This window comes from Aegilops tauschii, chromosome 7 (genome assembly GCF_002575655.3).
Source record: "Aegilops tauschii subsp. strangulata cultivar AL8/78 chromosome 7, Aet v6.0, whole genome shotgun sequence".
Lineage (NCBI taxonomy): Eukaryota > Viridiplantae > Streptophyta > Magnoliopsida > Poales > Poaceae > Aegilops > Aegilops tauschii.
The window spans coordinates 214,602,878-214,625,967 of NC_053041.3; the positions used below are offsets into that span (position 1 = coordinate 214,602,878).

General features: G+C 46.7%; 2 protein-coding genes across 2 annotated transcripts; one reads left to right on the forward strand and one right to left on the reverse strand.

The window, feature by feature from the left end:
- Nucleotides 1-647: 647 nt before the first annotated feature.
- LOC109747473 (fasciclin-like arabinogalactan protein 7) lies at nucleotides 648-2,763 on the reverse strand. Its single transcript, XM_020306522.3, has 2 exons — nucleotides 2,553-2,763; nucleotides 648-1,681 (listed from the first exon to the last, which is right to left on the reverse strand). Exon 2 carries the CDS (start codon nucleotides 1,649-1,651, stop codon nucleotides 854-856), a length of 798 nt encoding a protein of 265 aa, XP_020162111.1. The 5' UTR covers nucleotides 1,652-1,681; nucleotides 2,553-2,763; the 3' UTR covers nucleotides 648-853.
- Nucleotides 2,403-4,660, forward strand: LOC141027046 (uncharacterized). Its single transcript, XM_073503967.1, has 3 exons — nucleotides 2,403-2,414; nucleotides 3,484-3,832; nucleotides 3,936-4,660. Exons 1-3 carry the CDS (start codon nucleotides 2,403-2,405, stop codon nucleotides 4,658-4,660), a joined length of 1,086 nt encoding a protein of 361 aa, XP_073360068.1.
- The last annotated feature ends 18,430 nt before the right edge of the window (nucleotides 4,661-23,090 follow it).

Sequence of the window (23,090 nt, forward strand, 5' to 3'; positions counted from 1 at the left end):
AACATATAAAAATTGACTTTGAAAATAAATGTTTGCTCCTTATATTTTGAAAACGAGGGAGTATTTCATATGCATGTCATTTTCTTCTTCAAGATCATGTACATGAGAAGTAACGGCTGTGGCTATGTGCATCACTTGATATAGAGGGGCTAATATGGACGCGGATTTTTGGCTCTTTGGTGCTTCAACCCCTATATGAACATTAAATTCAAAAAAATACGAAGGAAATAAAAAAAATCTGGGATATCAAACCTGGGTGTCAAATCTACTCCCGTGCAAATGACATTCATGGTAATCTCCGTAAAAAGACAAAAAAAATCCTATGTACCACCGGGTAGAAATGACATTTGTAAAAAGACAAAAAAATCCTATGTACCAAAAAAACTGTTTGGGTGGATAGTAGGTTGGACCGTATTTTCTTCGTCTCGGATACTTTTTTGTTATTATTTCACGAAACTTCACATGGAAGTAGATTGGACATCCAGGTTTGATATCCCAAGATTCTAGATTTATTTGAGTTTCTTTGGTATTTTTGAATTTGATATTCATATAGGAGGGCGGAGCTCCTGTGCATTTTCCGGGTAATCCTCCTTTTCGAAGAAAAAATGTGCATGACAAGAATCAGCCACTGGCTCTAGAGCCATGAGTACTGAAATACTCTCTGCATACATGCACAAATAAAATAGTAGTATATCAAGTAGTATCAACAAGGACCAACCACAGAAGCATATATGATGCAAATCCTAGCAGAACGCCTACTATGTCCAAAGAATGAACTCAGAAACAATCCATGTAGTAAAAATTAAGCAGCACGGATGAACCCCGCCACTGACCTCTCTCATTAGCCTCTCACTCACAAGAGCATCATCAGGCCACCGGAGACAGCCACCGCCAGGTAACTGGCCACACTGACGCCGGCGCGGGGCGACGCGCTCTTGGACCCCGCCTTGGCCTTCGCGCTCGCTGACTTCCCCGACGCCGGGCTAGGCGCGTCATCAGAGGTCTTGGCGTCGGCGGGGGCGGGCGCGGGGGCAGGGGCCAGCGGCGGGTCGCTCTTGAAGATCTGCATCGGCAGCAGCACCTTGTCGACCTCGTAGACGGCGACCGGGCGGGTGGAGTAGACGCTGCTGCTGATCTTGGGGTTGGACCACATGGACTTGATCCGGATGCTGCCCATGTTGTCGGTGAGGTTGAGCGTGTACTGCGACCCCGCGAAGGTGGCCACCGGGTTGAGGCTGCTCAGCTTGTTGAACTCGGCCAGCGAGTAGTACTTGGGCAGCGCGTGGTACAGCATCAGCGACTTGAGCTGGTCGCTGGTGAGGTTGGCGAACGTCGTCGTCCTCAGCGCCGCGAACGCCGAGTCCTTGGGCACGAACATGGTGATCCCCTCCTTGGTGTCGTTCGCCTTGCTCTGGAAAGTCTCCAGGACGTTGGTCTTCTGGAGGTAGTCCAGGAAGGTGTGGAACGGGCCGGCCACGCTCAGGAGGTCCGCGAGGTCCACGTGGCGCGGCGCTGGTGCTGGTGCTGGGGACGGTGGGAGGACGGCTGCCGGCGGAGCAGGGGGGCTCTTCGTCTTCTGTGCGAATGCTGGGGAGGAGAGCACGGCAATGGCGAGCATGGCCACGGTAAAAATGCCTGATCTGAGCTTCATCCTGAAGATCCCCTGCTTCGCCCAAAATCCCTGAGGTCACACAAGAACAACAAAGAATTAAGCACTGAATTTTCTTTTCGCGCTATTTCACAAGAACCTGAATTACCTGGTCTGCAAATTCTACACCCACAAAAACGCGGTAATTACTTAATTTACTGGGCAATAACAGGAGATTTTAAATTGTGGTTCCTGGCTATGCAGGAACAGTAACTCGCGGTTCTTCCGATTTCTGCACAATTTCCGAGAATTGCAAGGCGTTTCACAGCACTATGAACTAGTGAGATTTCAAGAAGCATGCAGCCTCTCGATCTGAAAGGATTTGTGGTTCAATTAGATCTTTCATCGAGAGCTAATGTACTGGGCCTTTCCCTATCACCAAGAGGGACAAATATAGATGACGAGGGGAAAAACATTCCAGACCCGATCTAGCAGAATTGACCGGCATTACAGAACATGTGCTACCTACCAAAATAAAATAAAAGGCAGCAAAAACTGCTACTCAGCATGAACTGAACAGTTCTCTTACGTCCTGCAGATCTCAGCATCATGGATGGAACAAATTGCTCCAGAGCTAAAACAATGGCAAGAACAGGGAAAACCAACAAATTGCGCATTCCTGAATCCGAGAGCAGGGGCCAAAATTACACTGCATTTCGTTGCTTCGGCTGAAAATAAGAACCACGAAAGTACACAACGAGAAGATCTGTTCTTCCTTGGGCCAAGAACTAGGAGAACAGATCCAAATGCAGCAATGTACGCGCCTGTGAGCTAATTTTTCGAAAATCGAGCGCCCCTAAGCTCAGATTGCAAAGACATGGAGACCCGAAAAGGCGCGAGGATATTTGAGCATTTGCGCCACGGCGTTGGATTGAGATGTGAAAGACGGGTTACTGAGACTGACCTGAGCGAGTGCAGAGCGGGGGAGCAGTGAAGGCAGCACGAACAGGGTGAGGTGGGATTGGGGTGGGGGGGAGAGATAAGAGGGAGTGTGCGTTTATATAAAAGCTGTTGTATGGGGAAGAGTAAAAGATAATGCCATCATGGATGGCAGCTGTAGATGAGTTAGTAGACAGGAGAGAGAGAGAGGTGGCAGCTGTTGATGAGAGAGAGGGAGGCCGCAGGCTAGTGTGTCGGCGTCTGGGTGAGGGCCAGTTTTTTTTTTACTTGATTATGAAGAATTACGGTATGGAAAATCATAATTGTAAAAATACTCATTTCTTACATAGGACTCGCCTAGAATCGACACAGAACCGCGGTGCATTTTAGAATCGTCGAAAGTTGGCGATTCTCGCCAGCCCCTCAAAAGTAAACAATTCGTTTTCAACCGGTATCCCTATTGGACAAAGTATTTATGCCCAAAATGTCATTCGGGACAGACCAAGCGAGGACCAAAACGATCGATCTAGTGAGCCTCGTGTTCGTTCCCTCACTCGTCCCTTCCCAACCAGGCAACCACCTCGAGCTAGGGTTCCCTACGCCGCCACGAGCCACCTCGAGCCAGCCGACGACAACGCCCCAGCCAGTGATGGAGCTACAAATGCAAAGTTGGGCGGGCCAGACTGAAGCTGACGCTAATTTTAGGCCGTAACCTTGTAGTGCTCAGTATTCCGTATTTATTAGCTTTTTTTTTTGAGCGGTCCGTATTTATTAGCTAATCCTATGTACTATATAGTTTTGTAATTTTGCTAAAAGTCTGGGCAGGCCATGGCCCATTCAGCCACAATGTAGGTTCGCCGGTGACCCCAATACTACTCCGTGCCACCTTGTCTGTTTACAAAGACCAAGCTCGAGCTGGTTGACCCTTTCATTGCTGCATTTCTAGGGGGGTATAGACTGAAGAGCTTTGCTCAACGCCCAGCCCTGGGCACCCGTGGGGCATCCTGCTTCTCTGGGATGAGAATTTTGTCTCTGTCCATGATGTTAGCATCGGAGCCTTTTTCCTTTCGGCCACGGTCACCATCAACTCTTCGAGCACATCCTTCAAGCTAACAACCGTTTATGGCCCGACACGAAGCAATCTTAAAGATGGCTTCTTTCAAGAATTAGTTAGTGAGAAGCCCTCCCATGGTGATAAGTGGTTGGTCAATGGTGATTTCAACCAAATATACCGAGCTAGAGACAAGAACCGTGCGAATGTTGATTGGAGCCGCATCGTTCATATTCGCAACGCCCTCAATGCGTGTGAGTTAAAAGAGATACACCTTCAAAACCGGAAATTTACTTGGAGTAACGAGCGAAGTGACCCAACTTTTGAGCAAGCTTGATTCCTTCTTTTGCAATGAAGATTGGGACCTTCAGTTCGGCACTCACCTCCTGCACGCTCTTACCTCATCGCTCTCTGATCATTGTCCTCTCCTCCTTGCTAATGATAAAGGGCCTCCGAGGACCAAGTCGCTCCGCTTTGAAAACTTTTGGATCAAAATGCCTAGATTCAAGGAGGTTGTCCAAGGTGCTTGGAACCAGGAGGTGAACCATATTGATCCCTATCACATCCTCTTCCAAAAGATGAAAAAGACAAGTCATGTTCTTAGAAAGTGGAGCAAGACGATTTTTGCGCATTCAAAGGTGCAAATTCACATGGCCCTCGAGATCATCCTTCGCTTGGATGTGGCCCAAGAAACCCGACTTTTAAGTGCTGATGAGCGGGACATTCGTAGGAGACTCAAATGCAAGGTGCTTAGTTTATCCGTGCTTGAACAAGCGCGAAAAAGGCAATGTTCAAGAATCACCAACCTCAAAGATGGAGATGCCAACACTCGCTTCTTTCACCTTCGGGTCAATCATAGAAGGCGAAAGAATTTCATCCATCGTCTTAAGCACAATAACGGTTGGGTCACCGACCATGAGCACAAGAAGTCCATCATTCAAAACCACTTCAGGGAGGTCACCAAGAGGGGTGTGCCCCGTACCATTGACATCAATTGGGGTAATATCCCGGCCCCCGCTTGTGATCTCTCAGACCTGGGGGCTGCCTTCTCGGAGGAGGAGGTCAAGAAGGAAATCTTCTGATCTACCAAGTGACAAAGCTCCGGGACCGGACGGCTTCACCGGTGCCTTCTTCAAGGAATGTTGGGAGATCATCAAAGGAGATATTATGAATGCGGTCAACCACTTCTCGAGCTTGCACACCTCAAACCTCCATTGGCTCAACTCGGCGAACATTGCCCTCATTCCTAAGAAAGATGGGGCGGAGTGCATCTCCGACTTCCGCCCCATTAGTCTTATCCATGCCATTGCGAAGATTATAGCTAAGATGATGGCTTCGCGTCTCGCCCCGCACATGCAAAGTCTTGTCTCAAATGCCCAAAGCGCTTTCATCAAGAAGAGGAGCATCCATGATAATTTCATGTATGTGAGAGGTTTGGCGAGAAAGTTGCATCACAACAGAACCCCAACTTTGCTCTTCAAGCTCGATATCAAGAAAGCTTTCGACTCTGTGAGATGGGACTTCCTCTTGGATCTTTTAAGGCATCTGGGCTTTCCAAGCAGATTTCGCGACTGGGTTTCCGCCCTCCTTTCCACGGCATCGTCGAGGGTTTTGATCAATGGTGTGTTGGGTGATCCGTTGAAGCATGGCCGTGGTTTCAGGCAAGGGGACCCGCTATCCCCCCTGTTGTTCGTTTTGGCGATTGATCCTCTACACCACCTTCTCAACAAAGCCACGGCCCAAGGGCACCTCCATCCTCTATGTGGTAGAGCCACAACCATCCGTGCTTCGCTCCATGTCGATGATGCTGCCATCTTTGTCAAGCCCATCAAAGAGGACGTCCAATTCCTTGCTTCCTCTCTCGCCTCCTTTGGAGAGGTTACCGGTTTAGTCACCAACTGCGCCAAAAGCCTCGTGGCCCCTATTCGATGCGAAAACGTTGACCTTGATGATATTCTACATCCTTTCCCGGCTGTCCGTTCTTCATTCCCGATGAGATACCTAGGACTCCCGCTTTCTGCAAGCGTCTCAAGAGGATCCATTTTCAACACCTTGAGGATAAGGTCGCTGGCAAGCTCCCTCCTTGGCAGGGAAAACATGTTGCTACTGCTAGCCGGGCTGTTCTTGTCAAAGCTGTCCTCACTGCCATCGCCATTTACCATATTACGCCTCTTGATATCCCGGTGGAGGTTCTCAAGAAGATTGACCATATTCGTCGCGCCTATCTTTGGGGGGGAGCTGATAAGGTCTTCGGTGGGAAATGCAAAGTTAACTGGGACCTTGTTTGCAAGCCAAAGAAACATGGTGGCCTGGGTGTGCTCAATTTGGGAAAATTTTCCAAGGCTCTTAGGCTTCGGTGGCTCTGGTTTGAATGGAAAGAGCCCACAAAACCATGGATTGGTATGGGTACGCCCTGTACGGACGAGGACAGAGATTTGTTTGCAGCTGCCACTACAGTCACGGTTGGCAATGGGCGTACCGCCAGATTCTGGAACTCCTCTTGGCTGAATGGTTTGCGCCCGCGTGACATTGCGCCTGACATCTTTGTTCTATCTAAAAAGAAAAACTGCTTGGTCCAGCAAGCTTTTTCTAACAACACTTGGATCTCTCACATTGACATCTCCAATGGCCTAACCCTCGACCACGTCCAACAGTTCGCCCACCTTTGGGAAAAGGTTGCTCAGGTCACACTTGTTGACGATATGGAGGATTCCATTATTGGGAAGTTCACCAAGGACGGTCTGTACTCTTCCTCCTCGGCTTATAAGGCGCAATTTGAGGGCCTTACTACGTCGGACATGGTCCATTCGGTGTGGAAGGTGTGGGCTCCTTCGAGATGCAAATTTTTCGCTTGGCTTGCTCTTCAAACTAGGATTTGGACTTCAGATCGCCTTCTTCGTCTTTGATGGCCCAACTGCGGTCTTTGCCCACTTTGCAAGCAAAGTCAGGAATCAGCGGCCCACCTTCTGTTCCAATGTCGTTTTACCCTTCGCGTGTGGAACGATATCCTCCAGTGGCTTGGCATGTATCACATCAATACCGCTGCTTGGATGACGAGGGGCTCGGTGAAGCAATGGTGGACCGAGAACATTCATATTCGTAGCGAATCCCCCAAGGCGCTTGCTTCGCTGATGATGCTCATCTCCTGGGAGATTTGGTCGGAGCGCAATGCTAGAATCTTCCGCAACACGGCCTATCCTTCGGTGGTCCTTATTAACAGGATTAAAGAGGAGTTGTCTCTTTGGGCTTTGGCGGGCGGCAAGCATTTGAGTATTGTAATGGCGCGAGAGTAGTTCTTTATTTTCTTGCCGCTATGTGGCATTGTCTAAACCTTCTTTCTTAATCAATGAAATGGCAAATCTTTTGCCTTGTTTAAAAAAACGTCATATCCGCCGGCGGGAGGTCCCGCACGCCGCCACCAACTTCGAAACCTCCGCGCTCAGTCGCTCCGTCTCCTCAGGTGCTATCCCCTTCACCTCCACGCCAGTCGCCCCGTCCAATCCGCCATGTAGGAGCTCCGGTAGCCCCGTCTCCCGAGCTAGCCTCGCCATTGCTGGTGAGCTCCTCTAGTCCCTTGCCTCTTGTCTCCTCCTGTATGCCCTCTCTGCCCCACCCTCTCTCCCTCTCATATCTCTATTTCTCTTTGTTGCTCTATGTTTAGCACCGTGAAAAATTGTATCTTAGTTGTGTGCTGATTTGGATGGTGCGAACATGTAGTGATTGATAAATGGTAGTTCTATGGTTGATAGGATGTAGTGAAAAGTTGGTATGATGTATTGCTTAGTATGAATTTTGTAGTGGTATGAATTGATGGCTTCTTAGTAAAAAATGTATAGATTAAAACGCTCACATATGGATGTTTAGATGGAGAAACTAAAGCCTCTGAAAGCAAATTGGGATTGTGCAGATCATACCATTTATATGGATGTGTGCATAGAGAAGGTGCGAGCACTTAACGCTCCACATGAAACTCCACTTTGTACCTTGAGGTCGTCCTTCTTTTTGTAGTTTGCAACTCGTTTTTAAATTTTAATATTAAGCACTTTTATTATATTTCCAACTCGCTTTTAAACTAATATTAAGCACTTTTATTATATTTGCAACTCGCTTTTAAATTGTAATATTAAACACTTTATGAGATTTGCATCTCGCTTTCGTGTTCATATTAGACGTGAAACTATCTAAAATAACCAAGTCTTAGCAATTCAGCACTCAATTCTAATCTAGGGAAGTTGCAGACATTTCAGCACACACCCATACAATAATCACATGCCAGAATCTGAGAAAAGAACTGGACGATTGATTTTGTGGGCAGTTTCCCAAAATCAGATTCTGGAGAATCATGAGGCGAAAAAAACTGGCCCTAAATATTATGTACTATGGGAGAAAGCATGCTCCCATGCTCTAGGAGCGTCTGAACCGTTGGATCTAAGATTGAACAGTAATCTTAGGCGTTCTAAAAAATTTGCAAAATGCCCCTTCAAGGGTCTCTTAGTTACACATAGGTCCAGGAGCTCATTAGAGACCATTGGATCTGACGCCCTAAGATTCAGGGAAGTTTTTGTTGGGGAACGTAGTAATTTCAAAAAAAATCCTACGCACACACAGGATCATGGTGATGCATAGCAACAAGAGGGAAGAGTGTGTCCACGTACCCTCGTAGACCGAAAGCGGAAGCGTTAGAACAACGCGGATGATGTAGTCGTACGTCTTCACAATCCGACCGATCCAAGTACCGAACGCACGGCACCTCCGAGTTCAGCACACGTTCAGCTCGATGACGTCCCGCGGGCTCCGATCCAGTAGAGCTTCGCCGGAGAGTTTCGTCAGCACGACGGCGTGATGACGGTGATGATGATACTACCGCCGCAGGGCTTCGCCTAAGCACCGCTACGATATAATCGAGGTGGATTATGGTGGAGGGGGCACCGCACACGGCTGGGAGAGATCAACAGATCAACTTGTGTGTCTAGAGGTGCCCCCTGCCCCTGTATATAAAGGAGCAAGGTGGGAGGCCAGCCGGCCCTCTATGGCGCGCCAGGAGGAGGAGTCCTCCTCCTAGTAGGAGTAGGACTCCCCTTTCCTACTCCTACTAGGAGGAGGAAAGGAAGGAGGAAAAGGAGAAGGAAGGAGAGGGAGGAAAAGGAGGAAAGGGGGGCTGGCCCCCTAGTCCAATTCGGTTTGGGCTAGGGGGGCTGCGCGCCCTGCCTCCTCTCTTCCACCACTTGGCCCATTACTTCTTCCTCGTATTCCCGTAATTCCCCAGTACCCCGAAAAATACCCGAATCACTCGGAACCTTTCCGATGTCCGAATATAGTCGTCCAATATATCGATCTTTACGTATCGACCATTTCGAGACTCCTCGTCATGTCCCCGATCTCATCCGGGACTCCGAACTACCTTCGGTACATCAAAACACATAAACTCATAATACCGGTCGTCACCGAACTTTAAGCATGCGGACCCTACGGGTTCGAGAACTATGTAGACATGACCGAGACACGTCTCCGGTTAATAACCAATAGCGGAACCTGGATGCTCATATTGGCTCCCACATATTCTATGAAGATCTTTATCGGTCAGACCGCATAACAACATATGTTGTTCCCTTTGTCATCGGTATGTTACTTGCCCGAGATTCGATCGTCGGTATCTCAATACCTAGTTCAATCTTGTTACCGGCAAGTCTCTTTACTCGTTCCATAATACATCATCCCGTAACTAACTCATTAGTTACAATGCTTGCAAGGCTTATAGTGATGTGTATTACCGAGTGGGCCCAGAGATACCTCTCCGACAATCGGAGTGACAAATCATAATCTGGAAATACGCCAACTCAACAAGTACCTTCGGAGACACCTGTAGAGCACCTTTATAATCACCCAGTTACGTTGTGACGTTTGGTAGCACACAAAGTGTTCCTCCGGTAAACGGGAGTTGCATAATCTCATAGTCATAGGAACATGTATAAGTCATGACGAAAGCAATAGCAACATACTAAATGATCAAGTGCTAAGCTAACGGAATGGGTCAAAGTCAATCACATCATTCTCTAATGATGTGATCCCGTTAATCAAATGACAACTCATGTCTATGGCTAGGAAACATAACCATCTTTGATTCAACGAGCTAGTCAAGTAGAGGCATAATAGTGACACTCTTTTTGTCTATGTATTCACACATGTATCAAGTTTCCGGTTAATACAATTCTAGCATGAATAATAAACATTTATCATGAATTAATAAAATAAATAATAACTTTATTATTGCCTCTAGGGCATATTTCCTTCAGTCTCCCACTTGCACTAGAGTCAATAATCTAGTTCACATCGCCATGTGATTTAACAACAATAGTTCACATCATCATGTGATTAACACCCATAGTTCACATCATCATGTGACCAACACCCAAAGGGTTTACTAGAGTCAATAATATAGTTCACATCGCTATGTGTGTGATCATGTTTTGCTTGTGAGAGAAGTTTAGTCAACGGGTGTGCCACATTCAGATCCGTATGTATTTTGCAAATTTCTATGTCAACAATGCTCTGCACGGAGCTACTCTAGCTAATTGCTCCCACTTTCAATATGTATCTAGATCGAGACTTAGAGTCGTCCAGATCGGTGTCAAGGCTTGCATCAACGTAACTCTTTACGACGAACTCTTTATCACCTACATAACCGAGAAATATTTCCTTATTCCACTAAGGATAATTTTGACCGCTGTCCAGTGATCTACTCCTAGATCACTATTGTACTCCTTTGCCAAACTCAGTGTAGGGTATACAATAGATCTGGTACACAACATGGCATACTTTATAGAACCTATGGCTGAGGCATAGGGAATGACTTTCATTCTTTTTTTATCTTCTGTTGTGGTCAGGCTTTGAGTCTTACTCAACCTCACACCTTGCAACACAGGCAAGAACTCTTTCTTTGACTGTTCCATTTTGAACTAATTCAAAATCTTGTCAAGGTACATATTCATTAAAAATCTTATCAAGTGTCTTGATCTATCCCTATAGATCTTGATGATCAATATGTAAGCAGCTTCACCGAGGTCTTTATTTGAAAAACTTCTTTCAAATACTCCTTTATGCTTTCCAGAAAATTCTACATTATTTCCAATCAACAATATGTCATTGACATATGTTTATCAGAAATGATGTAGTGCTCCCACTCACTTTCTTGTAAATACAGGCTTCACCACAAGTCTGTATAAAACTATATGCTTTGATCAACTCATCAAAGCGTATATTCCAACTCCGAGATGCTTGCACCAGTCCACAGATGGATCGTTGGAGCTTGCACATTTTGTTAGCACCTTTAGGATTGACAAAACCTTCTGGTTGCATCATATACAACTCTTCTTTAATAAATCCATTAGGGATTGCAGTTTTGTTATCCATTTGCCAGAGTTCATAAAATGCGGCAATTGCTAACATGATTCGGACAGAATTTAAGCATCGATACGAGTGAGAAAATCTCATCGTAGTCAACACCTTGAACTTTGTCAAAAACTTTTTTTGACAAGTCTAGCTTTGTAGATAGTAAGACTACTATCAGCGTCCGTCTTCCTCTTGAAGATCCATTTATTTTCTATGGCTTGCCGATCATCGGGCAAGTCAACCAAAGTCCACACTTTATTCTCATACATGGATCCCATCTCAGATTTCATGGCCTCAAGCCATTTTGCGGAATCTGGGCTCATCATCGCTTCCTCATAGTTCATAGGTTCGTCATGGTCAAGTAACATGACCTCCAGAACAGGATTACCGTACCACTCTGGTGCGGATCTCACTCTGGTTTACCTACGAGGTTCGGTAGTAACTTGATCTGAAGTTACATGATGATCATCACCAGCTTCCTCACTAATTGGTGTAGGAGTCACAGGAACAAATTCTGTGATGAACTACTTTCCAATAAGGGAGCAGGTACAGTTACCTCATCAAGTTCTACTTTCCTCCCACTCACTTCTTTCGAGAGAAACTCCTTCTCTAGAAAGTATCCATTCTTAGCAACGAATGTCTTGCCTTCGGATCTGTGATAGAAGGTGTACCCAACTGTCTCCTTTGGGTATCCTATGAAGACACATTTCTCCGTTTTGGGTTTGAGCTTACCAGGATGAAACTTTTTCACATAAGCATCGCAACCCCAAACTTTAAGAAATGACAACTTTGGTTTCTTGCCAAACCACAGTTCATATGGTGTCGTCTCAACGGATTTAGATGGTGCCCTATTTAATGTGAATGCAGCTGTCTCTAATGCATAACCCCAAAATGATAGTGGTAAATCGGTAAGAGACATCATAGATTGCACCATATCTAATAAAGTACAGTTATGATGTACGGACACACCATTATGCTGTGGTGTTCCAGGTGGCGTGAGTTGGGAAACTATTCCGCATTGTTTCAAATGAAGACCAAACTCGTAACTCAAATATTCTCCTCCACGATCAGATCGTAGAAACTTTATTTTCTTGTTACGATGATTTTCCACTTCACTCTGAAATTATATGAACTTTTCAAATGTTTCAGACTTATGTTTCATTAAGTAGATATACCCATATCTGCCCAAATCATCTGTGAAGGTGAGAAAATAACGATACCCGCCGCGAGCCTCAACATTCATCGGTGAAACTGCGTTATATCGACTAGAGGGGGGGGTGAATAGGCGATTTTTATGAATTCTTCACTGAGGAATTCGCGGGTGAGGAAATTCCTTAGCGAAGAACTACTTGCAGCGGAATAAGTACTCAGAAGTAAACATAACCGAATACAAGCATGGTCATCATGATGAAATGAAGACAGGCACAGAGTATAGAAAGCGTAAACACAGGACAACACAGGATGAAGACAAACAGACTGAAGAAATTGAACTGAGGAAATTGAGAAAGTCTTCAGTCAAAGTCTTCAAACACATATATGACAAGCACACAACACAGTAATAACGAAATGAAAGAGTTGAGGAATTAGAACCAATAAGCTTGGTGAAGACAATGATTTGGTAGACCAGTTCCAACTGTTGTCTCAGTTGTACGTCTGGTTGGAGCAGCTAGGTATTTAAACCTGAGTACACACAGTCCCGGACACACAGTCCTCAGCGTATTCTCCTTGAGCTAAGGTCACACAGACCTCGCCCAATCACTCGTGGTAAGTCTTCAGGTGACTTCCGAACCTTCACAAACTCGGTCACTCGGCGATCCACAATTCCTCTTGGATGCTCTAGACCATGACGCCTAACCGTCTGGGAGAAGCACAGTCTTCAAAGGTAACAAGCGTCGGATCCACGCAGGATCAATCTCTTCAGTGATGCTCAATCACTTTGGGTTTGTAAGTGTTTGGGTTTGGGTTTTCCTCACTCGATGATTTTCGCTCAAAGTCCTCAGAGGATGGGATGCTCTCAAATGACAAGTGTCAGTTTCTCTCGGAGCGGCCAACCAGCTAGTGGTTGTAGGGGGTGGCTATTTATAGCCTAGGGAGCAGCCCGACATGATAAGACATAAATGCCCTTCAATGATATGACCGTTAGGTGGGTAGATATTTTGGGACAGCTGGCGCATAGCACAGCAACGGTCGGAAATTTGAGACTCAAATTCCTCAGGGCTATCATGTTCCTCACTGTGTAGGTAATCCGCACTAGCGAATTCCTAACTCCTCAATCAGAACAAATTCCTTAGAGACCAGAAGAACTTCGTCTCTGTCACTGAAGAATATGACTGAACTGCATGAGATTTCCAATGGCTTCGCTCGAAGGGATTGGTAGGTGTAGGATTTTGAGTTGAGCATCACATGGAAATTTTTCCTTAGTATTTCCTCGACCCCCTTTAACAGTAAAGTGTTTCCTATGACTCAAGAAAGAGAAAGTGAAACTACGAAAACAAAAGTCTTCACGCTTCATGTTCCTCAAATGAATACCAAGTCTTCAAGGTCACACCAATTTCTTCACTTTCAAAGTCTTCAGAAAGTCTTCAGAAATCCAAAGTCTTCAGTCGAAGAACTTCATTTTTAGGGGTCGACTTTCTCTGTAAATATCAAACTCCTGATAGACTTATAGACCTATGTACACTCATAAACACATTAGTCCCTTAACCTATAAGTCTTCAATACACCAAAATCACTAAGGGGCACTAGATGCACTTACAATCTCCCCCTTTTTGGTGATTGATGACAATATAGGTTAAGTTTTCAACGGGGATAAACATATGAAGTGTAAATTCTGATATTGAGGAATTTGATTGCAAGATATAGAAGAACTCCCCCTGAAGATGTGCATAGTGAGGAATTTTCTTTTGAGGCAATGCACACTTGAAGAGTTGAATCATGGAGATCTCCCCCTATATCTTGTAATTCACACACGCATTTGACATATAATATGAAGAATTTGAAATGCATGATGAAATATGGTGACTGATGTAATTCAGCATGCGTGCAATAACGTTAACGAGGAATAAGCATGCAGAAGAAACAACAAAAGTATCGGGCCACCATAGAGTTTTAAGTTTACAACTCGATCCAGCAAAGTCATCAGAAGAACGAGAGTTGTAACTTAGCAAAAAACGCCCATATAAGATAGACCCGCTTGAAGACTAACTCAAATTTCTCCCCCTTTGTCATCGAATGACCAAAAGGATCGAAAATGAGGACTAACGCCCCTAAAGAATATCAAGTTGATGAAGGAGCGCCAGCGTTGTTGGGGTCGATTGTTGATGTAGGGCCTACCGCAGTGTCGTCCAAGTCTTCATGCTCATCGGTTTTGCGTGATGAAGAATAGGAGCTGGCCACCAAGGAAGGAACCTTGACCTTCTTGTATTTCTTCGGTGGAGGAGCAGACTAGTCAAACTCTTCCTTGAGACCCATGTTCTTCAGATCTTCTTCACCATATACATGTGACAGAATAGCCCAGGTGCGATCGAAAACTTCATGGAGGTAGTAATGGTTTTTCTTCACTGCATTATGTGTAGCAGTGATGTTGTGAAGAATTGAACCAAACTGACGCTTAACCCATTTATGGTTTCGATTCACCTTCTAGTGAAGACTTAGCAGAAGCTCACGGTTAGTCATCCCACGAGGAGCAGTGGCTTGAGGATTTGGCTTGGAGGCATGGGCAGCAGAATCATGAGTGGCAGAGTCATCATTGGTGGAATAAGATGCAGCTTTGCGAAACTGACCATCCAATGGACGAATGCCTTCATCAATAACAGCTGGTGCCTTGCCCTTTTCATTAGCTGAGGAATAGGTGCTTGAGGACTTCAATCGGGGGCAAGTAGCTGAGGTGATTCTAAAAATCAGCTTTGTAGTTGAGTGAAGACCTTGTCCTGAGTATTCTCATAATCCATGGTGCATAAGGCTTCAGCTCAAACGGAGAAAGTGCAACATTTGCCAGAGTCCTCATGAAGAAATCGTGATAATTGACAGGAATGCCATGAATGATGTTGAATACCAGATTCTTCATGATGCCGACAATTTCCTCATCAGATGAGTCATGGCCTTTGATTGGACTCATAGTCTTCATCAGAATGCGGTAGACTGTCCTTGGTACGTACTGCAATTCCTTCACGAGGAATTTTGTCCTTGAGGCTTGACCAGGTTTCAATGGCTTCATTAGCACTTGCATATAGTGATCTGTAAGCTCAGGCTCTTGTTACATGCAACGAGCTCCTTCAGGTGGAGGACTGATGGGCAGGGCGTGAAGTAATTCAGAGGCCGGTGCTTTGTAGTGAGTGTTTTCGGTCATCCAGTCCAAAACCCAGGATTTCACATCGTGAGCATCTCCTGTGATGTGCAATGTTGCGTAGAATTGAAGAATGAGCTCTTCATTCCAATCAACTATGTTTGTGCAAAAGTTGAGGAGGTCTGTGTCATGAAGCACACTGAGGACAGGTGTGAAGCATGGCAGTGATTCCATGTCCACATGAGGAATATGCTCATGGTCGAAGACTTTGTGCTTGTTGAAGAGCACTGAGGAATAGAAGTTGGCCTGGCTGGCGGTCCAGAAGCACTTCCTTCTAAGACGAGCAGAATCATAGGGATTGTAGTCAGTGAAGAACACGTGCTCGCCGAAGAAATCATCAGCCTTGAATTTCTGCTTCTTTGAGAATGGATCCTTTGGCTTGGGCTGAGGAGTGTCAGTCAATTGCATTATCACCTCAGGAATCGCAATCTCAGATTCTTCAGGCTGAGGAATTTCAGCTTCTACTCCAGTAACAGCCTGGGTCTTCAATTCTTCATTCACATTTTCTTCAGCACTAGTGGCTGGAATTTCTTCATGGACAGACGGTGTGGCATGTGGTTCATCAGATCCCATTTGAACTGTAGTTGCTGGGGACTGAGGAATTTGTTGCAATGGTGTGAAGAGTGGAGAGTTGGGGTGCTGACTTTCCCAAAAGTCATCATTTAGCACGGGTGTGGTACAGCCAATGTCCACATCTTCATCTTCCATTTCTTCAACGCCGGCCTCTTCAGCAGTAAACTGAGGCATAGGCGAGGAAACAACAGGAGTTGAAGGGATTTCATCCACTTCAATTTCTTTATCCATCTGCTCTGATGAAGCAGCAGAAGGATTTTCTTCATCAGATCCGCTAGGGATCACATATTCTTCATCAAAAGGGATGATTTCCTTTGATGGCATGCTAGAAACAGGAACAACATCAATTGGATTTGCAAATGAGCTGGTCAATTTCTTCATGTTCTTCGGAGCTGAAGAATCTGATGAAGCTGATGCTTTCCTTTTCTTCACTGCTGCACGCTTTGCAGCCTTGGTCTTCTTCAAATCTGAAGCAGATGGAAGGATCAGAGTTGGGGTAGGCACAGGAGGAGCAGAGGAATGTGGTTGATTTTCTTCAGGCACAACTGTTGCAGTTGCCCTGACCTCTTCATTTTCTTCAGGCGCACCACTAGTGGATGCCCTGGCAATTTCATCAGCGGCTGGAATGCAGTCATCAGCCCTGGAACTCACATTTTCTTCAGCAGCCTGAATGTCATCAGTGGTGCTGGCATGTTCTTCAGTCGGCTGAGCAGATGCTTCAGCCTGAGGAATTTCTGGTTGCGAAGGAGCTGCAACATTTGAAGTGAATTTCTTAGTCAGTTTTACAAACCTGACATTGGCTCCTTGCCAATCAGCGTAGTAACCATTGAAATCATCGCCGAGGACTTTGATTTCAGACTGGATCTTCACAAGTTCGTCAGTTGTCATAGAGACAACGTTTTTCTTCAGGAAGTGCTCCTTCCTGTACTGTGCTTTCTTGATCTGCCTGGCCTTTTCAAATTTCCATTTCTCTTCTTGGATGAAGGCAGTCAGCATATGACTTTGGCCAGGAGTCAACTTGAAATCAGGCATAGGAGTGTTTGGGTCCTTGTGCCAGAGATCAATGTAGTCGAGGATCAACTTTCGATCCAAAAGCAGAGGCACATTTGTGCCCTTGGCTCTAGCGGCCCTGACTTGCAAATCTCTGATGATTTCAGCAAGTTCCTCATCATCAGCTTCATCTTCATCAAACGACCCTTGGAAGGCGACCTGCTTCTTGTGAGGACTTGGGCGAGAACCTCGTCCAGCAGTGGTCTTTGTCTTCAGCAGAGAGGGTCCCGTTGAAGAATTTGGTGCAGCTGAGGAACTAGCAGAAGCTCCTGAGGCAATAGAGATGCATGTAGTCCTTTGGCACGTGGCAAGATGCACAGGTGCTGAGGATTGGGTCGGAGCAGCTGAGGACTTTGGTGGAGGAGCTGAGGATTTTGGAGGAGCAGGAGCAGCGTGAGGAATTGGCCGTGAGGGCTTTGAGGATTCTGGCCGTGAGGGCATTGCTGAGGAACTTGGCCTTGAGGGCATTGAAGGTGAAGCACTTGGCTTGTGCGCAGGCTTCTTTGACATGGCCTTCTTAGGCTTGACAGAGGCCTCAGCGGCAGCAACAGCAGCAGAGTCTTCGTTGAATTTCCTCACTGCTTCTCTGGCTTCTCTAGCCAACGTGGCCTGACGCTTGGCCCATTCATCAGGATAATCCTCGCCGCGCTTGAGGCTGGTGGGATCAGCTATTTGGCCAGGTGCCAACGGAGGTCTTGAGCATGGAGGATTGAGTGCGAATTTCTTCATGTACTTTGGAGTTACATACCTGTACTCCCTCCACTCTCTTGCCCATCTCCTTTCTATCTTTTGAATGCGCACTTTGCGCTGATTTTTATCTTCCTCAGGGGGTGTGCAGTACCCAGCATAGATGTCCTGAGGGATTTCAAACGCAGTGTTGACCTCAGGCCTCTTTCCTCCTTTCTGTGGCTTCTTACCGTCAGCCATTTTCTTCAGTTGAGGAATTTGAACAATTGAATTCTCTAAAGAAGTATGCAACTTTTCTTTGAGGAACGCTGCAAATGAGTTAAGTTGATGAGAACCTAGTGATTCAGCAGCGGACATGAGTACCTGTGAACAGAGTATAGTTGCGAGGAATTTGGAGAGGTCATATGCGTTCTCAGAAGGTTTTGTAAAAAGTACAAGTTTGAGGAATTTGTGTGACGCCCCCGATTTGACCGTACACTAATCATACACGCAAACGTGTACGATCAAGATTAGGGACTCACGGGAAGATATCACAACACAACTCTAAAACATAAAATAAGTCATACGAGCATCATAATACAAGCCAGGGGCCTCGAGGGCTCGAATACAAGTGCTCGATCATAGACGAGTCAGCGGAAGCAACAATATCTGAGTACAGACACAAGTTAAACAAGTCTGCCTTAAGAAGGCTAGCACAAACTGGGATACAGATCGAACGAGGCGCAGGCCTCCTGCCTGGGATCCTCCTAACTACTCCTAGTCGTCGTCAGCGGGCTGCACATAGTAGTAGGCACCTCCGGTGTCGTAGTAGTCGTCGTCAACGGTGGCGTCTGGCTCCTGGACTCCAGCATCTGGTTGTGACAACCAGGTAGAAAGGAAAGGGGGAAAGAGAGAGAGAAGCAACCGTGAGTACTCATCCAAAGTACTCGCAAGCAAGGAGCTACACTACATATGCATGGGTATATGTGTAAAGGGCCATATCAGTGGACTGAAATGCAGAATGCCAGAATAAGAGGGGGATAGCTAATCCTGACGAAGACTACACTTCTGGCAGCCTCCATCTTGCAGCATGTAGAAGAGAGTAGATTGTAGCCCTCCAAGTGGCATCACATAGCATAATCCTACCCGGCGATCCCCTCCTCGTCGCCCTGTTAGAGAAGGATCACCGGGTTGTATCTGGCACTTGGAAGGGTGTATTTTATTAAGTATCCGGTTCTAGTTGTCATAAGGTCAAGGTACAACTCCGGGTCGTCCTTTTATCGAGGGACACGGCTATTCGAATAGATAAACTTCCCTGCAGGGGTGCACCACATAACCCAACACGCTCGATCCCATTTGCCCGGACACACTTTTCTGGGTCATGCCCGGCCTCGGAAGATCAACACATCGCAGCCCCACCTAGGCTCAACAGAGAGGTCAGCACGCCGGTCTAAATCCTATGTGCGCAGGGGTCTGGGCCCATCGCCCATTGCACACCTGCACGTTGCAAGGGCGGCCGGAAGCAGACCTAGCCTAGCAGGCGTTCCAGTCCAATCCGGCGCGCGCCGCTCCGTCGCTGACGTCAAGAAGAGCTTCGGCTGATACCACGACGTCGAGTGCCCATAACTGTTCCCGCGTAGTTGGTTAGTGCGTATATACCAAATGGCCAGACTCAGATCAAATACCAAGATCTCGTTAAGCGTGTTAAGTATCTGCGAACGCCGACCAGGGCCAGGCCCACCTCTCTCCTAGGTGGTCTCAACCTGCCCTGTCGATCCGCCACAAAGTAACAGTCGGGGGCTGTCAGGAACCCAGGCCCACCTCTACCGGGATGGAGCCACCTGTCCTTTCAGCCCCCTCATCAGAATCATTTGCGGGTACTCAACGAGCCGACCCGACTTTAGTCACCACATGTGTCATGTATATAAAGTATATAGTATATACCCGTGATCACCTCCCGAAGTGATCACGACCCAGTAGTATAGCATGGCAGACGGACAAGAGTGTAGGGTCACTGATGGAACACTAGCATCCTATACTAAGCAGTAGGATAGCAGGTAAGGGTAACAACTGTAGCAACAATGACAGGCTATGCATCAGGATAGGATTAACGGAAAGCAGTAACATGCTACACTGCTCTAATGCAAGCAGTATAGAGAAGAATAGGCGATATCTGGTGATCAAGGGGGGGCTTGCCTGGTTGCTCTGGCAAGTAGGGGTCGTCAACTCCGTAGTCGAACTGGGGGTCGCCGGTAGTCTCGGGGTCTACCGGAAAGAAGTAACGGAGGGGGAACACAATAAATAACAGAGCAATCAAAGCAACACAAAGCGTAACATGACAATACGCGGTGCTAGGTGTGCCCTAACGTGGTAGTAGGTGCTATCGGCAAAGGGGGGGAACATCCGGGAAAGTTTTCCCGAAGTTTGCATTTTTCGGACAGATGAAACGGAGGGGGAAAGTTGCAAGTTTGCTATGCTAGGGACGTCTGGCGGACGAACGGACTGCGTATTCGGATTTGGCTCGTCGTTCTGAGCAACTTTCATGTAGAAAGTATTTTCATCTGAGCTACGGTTTTAAAAGATATGATTTTCTAAAGATTTACTAATTTCTGGAATTTAATTAATCATTTAATTTAATTCGAAATTGGATTTATGACATCAGCATGATGTCATGCTGACATCAGCAGTCAACAGGGGTTGACTAAGTCAAACTGACATGTGGGTCCAGTGGGACCCACCTGTCATTCTCTGTTTAGATTAATTAGGAATTAGCTAAACTAATTACTGTTTAATTAAACTAACTAGTTAATTAGATTAATTAAACAGGATTAATTAACTTAATTAATTAATAATTAATTTTATTAATACATTTTTATTTTTATTTATTAATTTTTTTATTCTTTTTTTAATTGACGTTCTGGGCGTGGGCCCCCATGTCATTGGCACAGGGGCCATAGCGTGTGCGGGCGCTGGGTTAGCGGTTACGGGCGACGAGCGCCAGCCCGCTCCCTAGGTCGCCAGGGGGGCGCCCGCCATGGGCGCGGCGACGCCAGTCGCTGGATGCGAGCAATGGCGAGGCCACGGCGAGGCGGGCAGCACAGCTGCGGCGGTGCAGGAGGAGGCCGGAGGTGGTGCAGGGGCGGCGGGGCACGCGACTAGGCGACGAGTGGCGGCGGCGCACACGAGAGCGACCAGGGAGGAGCGCGCACGGTGGGGGGGGGGGGGTTCGAGCAGGAGGCGCGAAGCAGTGGGCGACCCCAGACGATTGCGGCCCTGGCGGGCGCGGCCAGCGCCGCGGGACGGAGGCGAGGGTGGCCGGGCATAGGCGGCTCCCGGGGCAGCACGGGATGGAGCCGAGCGTGAGGGGAGAGGGCGTGGCCACGGCAGAGAGAGGAGGGAGGGGGAGCTCACAGTGGAGGAGTAGGGCACGGGCAGTGGGCGCGGGGAGGAGGTCAAAGACGACGGCGACGTGATGACGAGGCGCAGCGGCGTGCGTCCACGGCGTCAGCGACGTTAGGGTCGGGGAGGAGTCGGGGAAGTCGAGGAGGAGGAGCTCCGGCGAGGCTCCTCCGGTGAACGGCGACGGCGATGGCGGTGCGGCGTCGCGACGAGACGGCACCGGGCGGCGGCGGTGAGCGGTTCCCCCCTCGATCCCGATCCAATCGGGGGAGAGGGGGGGAGATATTTCGGGGGTGGGGGAGTGTGGGTGTCGGTGGGCGAGTGGGAGGAGCGGGGGAGGTTATGGCGGCGGGGTGGGCCGGCCTAGGTGGTGGCCTGGTGGGCCGAGGCCGTTCGGCCAAGTTGGGCCACGGCCCAGTGGGGGGGGGGCTCCTTTTATTTATCTTTGTTTTCTTTTTATTTATTTATTTTGTTTCTGTTTTCTTTTAGTTACACATTAATTTTAGTTTAGTAAAATATGACAATAGCCCCTAAAGTAATGTTCCAGAATAACCCACTGTCATGAAAAGTTTTTACCCCGAATTAAAATAGTTTTGCAATTTATAAAATACCAAAGGCATTTATATAATTGTTTTTGCTACGGTTTAAATCATTTTAGAGTATTCAAACATTTTATAAAAGTGTAGTTTCTCCGCCATAATTACCTATGCATTATTTGGCTCACTCCGAACATTTTAGTTTTAATATTTGAACAAATTTATTGTTTGCCTTTAACTAAAATTTGAATTCGAATCGGTTTTGAACTAACGCGATATTAACAACAGTAATCGAGGTGACGTGGCATCATTAGCAGAGGGTTACTGTAGCTTAATTATCCGGGCGTCACAATTCTCCTCCACTACAAGAAATCTCGTCCCGAGATTTAAGCGGTGGAGTAAGGGGGAAAAAGTGCTGGTAGCGAAAACCTAACGAGTCTTGTCGGTCTTGGCTGCCCCTTTCAAAGAGGTTGATCCCTTTCGTTGATGTCTTCATTACTCTGCTTCAAGTCAGCATGATCAAGTCGTCATCCTTTCTTCGGGATTTTCATTGTACATATGAAGGACAAGGGGTAACTTCGGAAAAACTGACCTCTGAAAGGTTGGCTATCTGGTTGATAACATCGGGGATGGTGGCGTAAAGTAACTCTTGAATGGAAACTTAAGACAATATCGAGAGCAAGGTAAGTAGGTACCATGAGAAGTTTCGAGCGGGTGAATCGTTCGATGCCTGAAACAAAGTGTGAAAGGGGTTCAAGCAGCGAGAGTAAGTATTGCGTCTGATACCAGAATAGATCAGTGGGACGGTGGCTCGCGAATTACCTATGAAACCAAGAGCAAGGGATAACTTTGGCAATAAGGTGTACAGGAGAGTCAGGTTTCGATCCTGTGGAATTGTGGGTTATGGGCCCACCATGTGGATTAAAAGTAGGAAGGACGGTGACATCTTGCACGATCATGTAAGCAAGGCATGTCAGAGGATACTCTGTCGGTTATGTCGGCAACAACATCGGTACCAAGGGCGAGGGACGAAGAGAACCATTTTCCTGCTCGTTGAACGAGGCGGACCAATAGGCAAAGTTCTCGTCCATCGGTGGTTACCGGAATGTCACCAACAATAGTAACAGGGTCTTACTGACAGAGTTGTACACCGAGGTGTTTGCACAAGCAGGGGATTAATAGTGCTTAGATCATAATGATCACCAGAAACGTTAAACCAACCAATGGAAAGGAAAATAAGATTATCGGATTAAACAGAACAATGGAAAGGAAAATGTGTTTAAACACATATTTCAAGGGTATATCCTTCCGCAGAGCATGATATCCATGACAGGATATAATGTAGAAAACTCTTTAGGTAAGGGGAGAGAAATTTCATGACATTACCCATACAACGGTGTTTGGATAATTGAGCAAGAAAACATTTAGCATTGGGCTTCAAATGTTCTTGTCGAAAATCGGAGTACCACAGACATGCTTCGGGATAGCATTGACATGGTCTTCAAGCAAGGGTCGGACTTTGGATACTCAATGGATGCATCAGGAATAACTGGT

Coding starts and splice junctions, on each gene's coding strand:
- LOC109747473 (XM_020306522.3), bottom strand. CDS start 1,651: ATGAAGCTCAGATCAGGCATTTTTACCGTGGCCATGCTCGCCATTGCC.
- LOC141027046 (XM_073503967.1), top strand. Junction 3,833..3,935: donor TCGCAACGCCCTCAATGCGT/GTGAGTTAAAAG, acceptor TTTGCAATGAAG/ATTGGGACCTTCAGTTCGGC.